General features: G+C 37.2%; 1 protein-coding gene across 2 annotated transcripts; it reads left to right on the top strand.

Moving 5' to 3' along the window:
- Positions 1–3,287: 3,287 nt before the first annotated feature.
- Positions 3,288–7,641, top strand: bloc1s5 (biogenesis of lysosomal organelles complex-1, subunit 5, muted). Of its 2 annotated transcripts, none has more exons than XM_026923927.3 (5): positions 3,288–3,563; positions 4,676–4,758; positions 4,933–5,062; positions 5,598–5,656; positions 5,803–7,641. In XM_026923927.3, exons 1-5 carry the CDS (start codon positions 3,545–3,547, stop codon positions 5,974–5,976), a joined length of 465 nt encoding a protein of 154 aa, XP_026779728.1. In that variant the 5' UTR covers positions 3,288–3,544; the 3' UTR covers positions 5,977–7,641. The 2 variants fall into 2 exon arrangements, with proteins under 2 accessions (XP_026779728.1, XP_026779727.1); XM_026923926.3 differs by having other exon boundaries at positions 4,673–4,758.
- The last annotated feature ends 2,083 nt before the right edge of the window (positions 7,642–9,724 follow it).

The raw sequence follows: 9,724 nt of genomic DNA, 5'->3' as shown, positions 1-9,724 counted from the left end.
TCTTGACACAGCATGTACACAAACTTTTTGGCAAATTTGAAAGAGTTCTCAACATTGTAACATGTTTATCTGGGGGTGACTGTGGGATAGACAGGTCATAATTTTGTTCAAATAATTGTCTTCAATTAAGGGCTTATTTGATTATGACTGCATTGCATATCCAGTACCCTTTGAAAGTGGAATAGCGAGCCCAATACTTTTGTTTTTGCTATACACTGAAGTCATTTGGGTTTGAGATCAAATGTTGAAAATGGGATCAGAAATTGAGTTTTAATTTCCTGATATTTACATCTAGATGTGTTAAACATGGCACCTTTTGGTGGCAGAACACCCAATTTTTAGGTAAGCAAAAGTATTTGAAAGTCTGATTGCATATACTTTGCTCGCAATAACTCCATCAAGCCAGCAACCCACTGACCCACTGACAACGAATCACCAAACTGTTGCATTTTGCTTTTGTCATGCTTTTCCAGGCTTGTAGCTTCTTTCAGTTGTTGTTTGTTTTGGGGGATTTCTCCCTTCAATCTCCTCTTCAGAAGGTGAAACGCGTGCTCAAATGGATTAAGGTCAGGTGATTGACTTGGCCAGTCTAAAACCTTCCACTTTTTTCCACTGGATAAAGTCCTTTGTTGTGTTGGAAGTGTGTTTTGCCATTGTCTTGCTGCATGATGAAGGTCCTGCCAATTAGATTGGATGTATTTCTCTGAAAATTGGCAGACAGAATCTTTCTGTACACTTCTGAATTAATTTTGCTGCTACAATAAGTTACATCATCAGTAATGACTAGTGAGCCCATTCTAGATATGCAAACCTCCACAATACTTGACCAATGAGCTCATATGTTTTGGATCATGAGCAGATCTCTACACTTTGGCCTTTCCTTCACTTTGGTAGAGGTTAATTTTGGTTCACTGAACATTTGTGGCTCATCTCTGTATTTCTTTGCAAATTCCATTCCATTGATTGGCTCTCTTTTCTCAGCTTCAGAATAGCTTGCTTTTCTCCCATAGACAGCTCTCTGGTCTTCATGCTGGTTTATTCTTTTTAACAACAAATGCAGTCTTCACAGGTGAAACCCAGGGCTCAAACCAAGGGTAGATATTCAGAGCTATTAACAGATTAAACCATCAATCTAACAGGATACATCTAGGCAACAAGAAACACTGTCAGTCACATGTTCCAATATTTTTGATCACTTGAAAAATGGGTGGGCTCAAACAAATGGTGCCACGCTGTTTAATACATCTAGATGTAAATATCAGGAAATGAAAGCTGAAATTCTGATCTACCTTCTAATATTCATCTTTTGATCTCAAACCCAAATGTCTTCAGTGTATAGCAAAAACAAATAAATTCTTCAGAGGGAACTGTAGGTTGGCTGCTAGTTTTTGATCTAGCACAAGCAAGAACTTTTAAGCACATGCAGTATAGTTCGATCCTCTGTAATAGTCTTGCAGGTGGGGACATAATCGTAAAGGCATAATCTGTCTGCATTCTACTGAATTAATTTAAAATAGCATAGAGAACCCCAACCCAGACAAAAATGTTCAAATCATGGTGAAGTATAACAACTGGATTCCATCTAATTTACATGGATAGTTCAAAATACCCAACCGCTGGATTCAGTGAAGAAATCTATATCTGAAATAGACTATTTCATCATTTAGAACTGATTGCCACACTAAACACAACGCTGATATCCACCCTGCTTGCTTTGCAGTGGGATAAGGTGGTTTGCCTGGCACAACTGGTGAAATTCTTATTTGAATAATCCACTCTCACAAGTCTTCAGTCAGTAAAATCAATATTAATTGAAAAGAGCATACTATTATAAAGCATAATATTATAACTCCATCAGGTTCTTTATTGACTGATTGATTGATCGCTTGACTTTATTAATCCCAAAGGGAAATTCACGTCACAGCAAAGCTCACCACACAATAAATAGATAAAATAAATTAAAATAAATAAGTAAAAAAAATAATAAATAAAAATACTGCACAATACTGCATTTCATACAGCCCCCCTTTTCAAGCATCAAAGTACGCACTACACCATGTTATACAAAATACAATTTAAAATTCTACACCAGTCATCTAATATGACATTGATTATATAATCTAATGGCTGTCGGTATATAGACTCTGAATTCAGTATATGCAAATGAGTTCTCTGTGGGTTATTTTCATTTATGGCATTTGGCAGATGCCCTTATCCAGAGAGCCTTACAGAAGGCCTTTAAAATTTCTTTCAATAAATACATCCTGGTTCAGTAGGTCAAGGACTAAAAGTACCTCCAGTCTAAAATCCCTGTTAAGGGAGGTTAGTATAGTATGAGAAAACACATCCCATGTATTATTATTTTTAATGTTTTAGAAAGCTTTATTAAACATCAGTAAATGATTTAATGTTATACAAGTTGGTTTCTCATCAGTTTAGTTCTCACTTAATTTTTGTGGTTGATAACTCATTTATTTGATTCCTCTATGCTTTTTCATTGATAGAATAATAGAACAAAGTAAATCTGAATGTTCAGAATATAAATCTGAATGTTCAGTAGACAAAAGTAAAATCAGTATATTCAGTGGGGTAGGTCAGCATTAATCATTATCAGTATAATTTATTTTAAGACTATTCATTAATTTAAAAAAACAGTGAAGACTGATGTTTAAATTTACACTCCTCCTCAATAAAGCCAGAGAACCTCATCTGTAGATTCTACACAATATATAAACCACAAATGAGGCAATGGCTGCAGTTTTTGTCAAGCGTGAGTGTGAGGCTTTTTGTTGATTGTTCTGTTGTCCCTTTTGGTTAGACTAAATTTTCTTTGCAAAGCAATATTTTTAAAAATTCAAAGTTATGTGATGTAATATGCTATTTTACACACAAAACATATTTTTTACTTTAATATGCTATTTTTCACACAAAACATTCTCATATTGAGTATACTGTGAATATTAATGAGTAAATATTATACAAATAAATACACATTTTTCACATTCATCCCCAAATTTTATATTTTTCATAGACTTTGCCTCACTAATAAACACCTTATAGACTGGTGAACAAGGAAAGCCTAAAAACTGTTAAAATCATTTTATGCTTTTATAAATGACACTTTTTTTATTTATATTGTTTGTATGTCTGTCATCCTTATTTACTATTTTGTTACTTAAAACGTGACGTGTTTATTAATTTGTATTGAATAATAATAGTAAGGAGAAGAAAAAGAAAGCACTCCAGGTCAGTAGGTGGCGCTAATGCGACTTAGCTGGTCTGTGAAACACAATAAACATCAAGAAAGCAATAAAAGTTGTTGCCGTTTAGCTATTGCTGTTGGAAGCCTTCGGTTAGAGTAGATCACAAATTCAAATCCAGTTTTATCGTTTCAAAGCGTGATGTTATAGTACCACGTACTGTATTAAAATAACTTTGTCTTGACTTGTGTAAGCGGGGAAAAAAACGGTCGGATGTACCGATGAACCGGCTGTAAATACATGCATTAGGAGTCATTATTTTTCTTTAGTGACGGCTCGTGAACATGGACAAAATAGCTCACGGTAAGAATGTCAACACATGAGCATTGTGGTCAACACAGTCTTATCATTTTACTGAAACGTTATAGCTAAGCAAAACTCTGTCGTTAATGGTAAATGTACAAAAGGAATTCGACTATTACCTTTTAGCTAGCCACGTCGGACTTTAGTGAAAGGTATAAAGTAAATTAGCCAGGTAACTTAGTTGATTTTGACTTACTGTAGGCAAGTAACTTAGTACCAGAGGTTATCACAGGAAAAGAACGCTTCCACCACACGGAGAGATGCGATTATAGGCTGATTCCATTTCAGTTTAATCTTATTTATATAAGGCGTTTAACAATAGGCACTGAAACAAAGCAGCTTTACAGAAATGAGGAAGTAGATTTATATTTAGATCACTAATGAGCACGCCTTTGTTCTGGGCTTCATTTGATAACTTATTTGCCTTCATGATGATATTTGTTTAGGTATGTTCTTCTGAGATCTTCTGAGAAATATTTGACTTCTGATGGGAAGTGGTTGCACCAGAACTAATTTAGGGGTTTCTTAGCAATGGGGGTGAATGCTCAAAGGCACTGTATGTTACCATAAAATAACCATGGCTTTAATGTAAGAGTAAAAATAATGTTTACTGCAAATTTACCAGCAACTTTTTTAGATCTATATTTTCTGCCCCCAGTAAAAAAGAGAGTAAACTGTGAATAGTTCTCAGTAATTGCGTGAGGCAGCTGAAAGAGCTTTTATAACGTTAAAAACTCTGTATTGCTGTTGACTAGGGGTGTAATTGTCAGGCTGCCACATGATGCGATTTCCATTCATAAGGCACTCATAAGTGGTCAGGGGGGCATTTATTTTTGAGTTTGGGAGCATTTAGCAGTCATGGGGTTATATATGTTTTGGGGGGTGTTCGGTGTCCATTTATTTTTGGGTTTCAGACAGTTAGCAGTGAGGGCTGTTTGTGTTTGCCTTTGGTATCTGTGAATTTATTAAGGAAAATTGGCTACTGTTTAGGCTTATTTAAGGTCTATAAACAAAATCGTAATAACTGTAGAGTGCACATTCATACATAGGTAATGGTGAGTCTTTAAATATTTGATATTTCAGTTTGATATATGTTTGTTTAATATCAGCAGATGTTGGTGACATTCAGTCAAGGTTACTGGACCATAGGCCAGTCCTACAAGGAGAGATCAGGTACTTTGTTAGAGAATTTGAGGTGAGAATCAGTTTTGTGCTCCTTTGCCCCAGAACTAATCTTATAGAGCTTTCACATTTTTATAACCTTTTAAAATTTCTATGAGGAGCTACTATGTTTGCATGTGTGTGGCTATGGCAGCACATGTAAACCTAGTCCTTCCATTTGACCCTAGTGAATATTTTTGCTTTACAGGAGAAGCGAGGCTTTAGGGAGTGCCGTCTACTAGAAAACCTGAACAAGCTGGTAACTGAGACTGAAGAACAAGTACTGCCCAGATGCACCAAGACCATGCAAGCAAATTTACTTGATGCTCTCAGTTGCTGTATGTACAAAAAACTTTATTTTTTCATCAGTCTAAAAAAATTGAAGAACTGTGCTGTTATGGTTTGAGTGTGGACTGGTGTGTCTGGATTCTATTGCTACAGTTTCTGTTTCAGTTACTGTTTGTGATGTACTGCAATCCCATTTAAGTATTCCCAGCTCACGCCCAGTGTTTCCGGGTTAGGCTCCCTATCCACCAAGACCATGACCAGTGATTAGTAGATGAATGAATGAAAAAAATGAAAGCATGTGGAGCTGACATTATTTAGAAGTAGTGTTGATTTAATGATAGGGACACTAGTTTGATTAGAACTTTAATTTCAGTGTAACTTGTGAAAATAATGTGTAAAAATTGTATATAATTATTATATATAAGATACTAGATTATATAATTATAAAAAAAAAAGTTTTATGTAATTATTTAATTATTTCACGCACTTGTATTGAACAGCCAAAAACAAAATCATTAGCAGTGGTTAACCACAGGACATAAGTTGTTGAATTATCTATTGAAAAATGTATGCTTTCTCTTACAGTGGAAGCTGTAAATCATATGATGCAGAGAATCCAGCAGAGGGAGCTAGAAACCCAGCATGTAACTCCAAATACTATTTCTGCAAGAAAAGTAATTAAAATAAGATACAAAAGTGCATACTAAATTCACTGGGGTAATGTGTGTGTGTGTGTGTGTGTGTGTGTGTGTGTGTGTGTGTGTGTGTGTGTGTGCGTGTTTGTGTGTAGAGCATATTTCTTCAGGAGGGTATGGAGAAGTGCAAAGCAGACTGTGAGGACTTCCTGAAGGAGCAGGCTCGGCTAAAGGAGGAGGTGGACGAGGAGCATGCTAAAGCCGTGGGTAGACTCAGTACCCAGTACAGCGAGATGAAGAAAGACCTTGCCAAGTTCTCCCACTTCTGATGTCCTTCATGGATGTTCCTGTTTTTTGTTTCTGGACAGTATTTTTGTTAGTTGGTCTGGCAGGAGAAAATGTTCTTCTGCAGACACATACCACCCTTCAACGAGATGTGATTAAACTTAATATGTTGTGTTGACAGTAACTTGCTGAACAAAGTACAGAGAAGGCCTAAGGAAGCCTGTAATTTGTTTTTCAGAGAATCATCATACTTGGTCACACATAGATGCAAGTGTCACTCTGCCACACATAATAGCAACAATGGTGTTCTCCATGCGCGTTTGTGATGGAGATGCAAATGCACCGGAGTTTGAGAAAATCAAGTGAGTCTGAAAACAGACCAACGCTGCGGGGGGCACTGGGAGCAATCAGGAGCAAAAACAGCAAACGTGCCCAGTGTGAAAACGTTAAGTTTCTGCACCTAAGTACTCTGAAAAAAATGGATTGTGGTCATTTTTAAGAGAAAATGTTATGTGTGGTTTACATAAAAATACTTAGTTATTAATCAAAATGTGATTTCGTTGCTTACACAACTTTTTTAAACAAAAATCTGATCTAGCTTCAATTTTGTAGAGTGAGTGTGATCCATTGACTTACTATTAATGCAACACTAGGGATGTTGGCGCTGACATAAAGAAATGACTACTATTAAATTAACATGATTAATTCATGCATGGCATTGTGGTGCAGTGGATAGCATTGCCTAGACTAAAGAAAAAAAAAATCCAAACAACTGAGCCAAAAAAGCCCCTACTACTCTAAGATCAACATAAAGAAGCCAAGTTCATGCAGTTTCACTAGCCATTTGTAGGAGTGTTGTCTGGTCAAATGAAACAAAAATTTTAACTGTTTGGGCAAATAATCAGTGCTACGTATGGAGGAAAGAGAGTGAGGCTTTTAATCCTAAAAATACCAAACAGTGAGGCATGGGGAGATTTTGCTGGAAAAGGGACTGGTGTACTTCAGAAAATAGATGGCATCATGAAGAAAGAGGATTATCTAGAAATACAGAAGCACACCTCAGGATATCATCCAGAAAGTTAAAACTTGGTCATACCTGGGTCTTTCAGCAGCAAAATGATCCTAAGCTTACCTCCAAAGTTGTAACAAAATGACTTAAAGACAACATAGTGAAACTGTTGGGGAAAAAAAATAAATAATGGACCGAACTGAAAAAGCATAACCAAGGCCCACAAACCTGACTGAGTTACATCAGTTCTGTCAGGAGCAATAAGCAAAAAGTCTGGAATAGTATTGTGAGAAGCTTGTGGAAGGCTACCCAATGTTACCATGGTACCCCATTAAAAGGCAGTGCCACCAAATATTAACTAAAAATCAGATATAGTAAAATAAAAGCTGAGATAACTATGCCTCCTATCTTTTATTTTAAAAATTACATCTTATGGAAATAAAGTAGATATCCTAAATGAATTAACAGTAAATGTATGGATTAAGTTTGAATTGTCTTAATCCTAGATGTATGTAACCATGTTGCCCTTACTCTTGATCATATTACTAGGATAGCCTTTGCTCATCTTAGAGATATCACTAAACTATAAAATATAGCTTACATAATGTTGCAAAAAAAAAAAGTTAATGTTTTTATTTACCTTTAGATTGGACTGTTGTAATGTCTTGCTGTATAAATGCTCCAGTTGGGGTATAAACAAGCTCCAGTCCGTACTAGAACTAGAATGTTTGATCATATTACATTTCTGTGGGGTGTTCCATGAGATTAATGTGTCCTAGGCAACAATACATAAAAAAACTTTTTGCACCTGGGCAAGCTCTGTTCTTTGGGATGGGGAGAGGTTGCTTCCAGGGGGTATTGTGGCAGATTATGCCATACTTTTTAGGTTTACCTCCAGTCCCAGCTCCTCCTTCTTGGGAACCACCATTGCCAAAGCCACAGGGACTGCCTCTCTCCATGGTTTTAGGGGATTGAAATATCTGTAGTACATCACCTCTGTCTGGTCCCCAGACCTGGTCATGGACATCCCCAACTCACCACGCAACTTTAAAGGACTCTTGCCACTTTGCAAGTAATTTTGAGGTTGAGGTAGGTATTAAAATCAGTCCTTCATTTCTTGATGTAAATTCACACAGCCAAGTTTCCCTGTTGTACTGCAATGATTGACATTCCTGAGCCTGTAGCAAATTCTCGTGTTAGTTGGCCCAATATGTGGAGTTTTGTTCTGAGGTCCAGCATGAATTAATTTAATTTTGCTCTGTGAAGGTCCCTCCCAGTTTTCACAGACAATTTCTAGAATGCCCCAGGGCTTGTGCCCATGTAATAATGGCTTAAGGGATCTCTCATCCTCCGAATGATAGGGGTTCAAGCAATTCTAAGCGTCCTGGTGTATAAGAATCATATTTGTAAGTGTTTAATTAAATTGCTTGATCAGTCCTGAGGAGGACAATCACTGGTGTGATTTTATTTAATTATTCATTCATTCATTCATTTAATTATTCATTTATTTAATCATTATTTATTTATTATTATTCATTCAATCAATTATTATTCATAATGTCCACAAAGTATACATGACATGAGAGTAGTGCCCTGGTCAGAATCTCTTCTGGGATTCCAACACAGGAGATCACTCAACAACACCGTGTGGAGAAATGATGAGAAGAGGAGTTGCTTCCGTATATTGTCTTGCACAAACCACTAGAACTTGCACAAAGCAATGTTCTTGTGCAGTCTGTTATAATGACCCAACTAGCTTCATGCTAAATCTTTCAAAGGGGATCTCAAACAAATGGCACTTTTCAGGTGGCCAGAGGATTCACCAGCTGACATTCGGGACATGATGTACACCACCTGCAAGCAGAGAATGCCCAAACAGTAGAAAAAGGTTATGAGAAGATTAAGTGCATATCCTGTGCTAAATGCCCAACCATATGATTATGATGAGCCACATGGAAAAGCATTTTTCTGCTGCTCTTTGGCATCAACAACTGGGTGCTTTCTTCCATGTCACCCTAACTTAAATAATACAAAAATATGGGTAGGATAGTGTGACTCCAGAGGGGAAATCCCCAAGGAAAATCCTCAGGGGGGGCAGGGTCTCCCCCACCTCCTACTTTTTCCTGTCAGGGAGCAACTGCTAACGGCCCTGGCTCACCTCCCCAGTGAGAGCTTCGCATATCCTACACTATGCTACCTTATTGCAGACCCATCCACAAGCATTTCCCTTACCAATGCATGGAATTCTGGCCAATTTGTCCCCAGAATTAATAGATGGGTGAGGCAAGGACTACCCGCTGCCTCCATGCTATGCTTTTTGCCGAGGAAATTTAGGCCCAATCCCAATTCTATTTTATACCCCTTCACCTACCCCTACCCCTACGCTTACCCCTTCCCCTTGTCCCTTGAAATAGAGTGTCAAGGAGTAGGGGTCAAAATATTCCCCTAAGAATTGGGACACCACTACTATACCATTACACGTCATCATATGTCATCTAGGTCCTAATTCTCTCTCTTGAATTGGCAATATTTGAGAAAAAAGTTTAGCGATTTCCAATTATTGGGGGAACTAGCCCCCCTCAAAGTCTTTGGTGGTTACAGCCCTGATCAGATATGAAAATATGTTGTGGCACTATCGTGCAGTCTGTAATGATATGACGTTAGCAAACTTTAGCGATTTTTTTGCAAACATTTTTTTGAATAACATCACCGTAAATATGAACACACGATTGAATGTAACATAAAACAAATGATTTATGTTCCCTTTTGTTTGAAGTGCGGTC

Source organism: Pangasianodon hypophthalmus, chromosome 22, assembly GCF_027358585.1.
Source record: "Pangasianodon hypophthalmus isolate fPanHyp1 chromosome 22, fPanHyp1.pri, whole genome shotgun sequence".
NCBI lineage: Eukaryota > Metazoa > Chordata > Actinopteri > Siluriformes > Pangasiidae > Pangasianodon > Pangasianodon hypophthalmus.
The sequence above is the reverse complement of the archived record's forward strand: the minus strand, read 5'-3'. Positions and strand labels throughout refer to the sequence as shown.

Bases quoted from the DNA above. Each gene is read 5' to 3' on its own strand.
- bloc1s5 (XM_026923926.3), top strand. The intron at 5,063-5,597 runs GTATGTACAAAA...TTTCTCTTACAG, and splicing joins ACTTGATGCTCTCAGTTGCT to TGGAAGCTGTAAATCATATG. The intron at 5,657-5,802 runs GTAACTCCAAAT...GTTTGTGTGTAG, and splicing joins GGGAGCTAGAAACCCAGCAT to AGCATATTTCTTCAGGAGGG.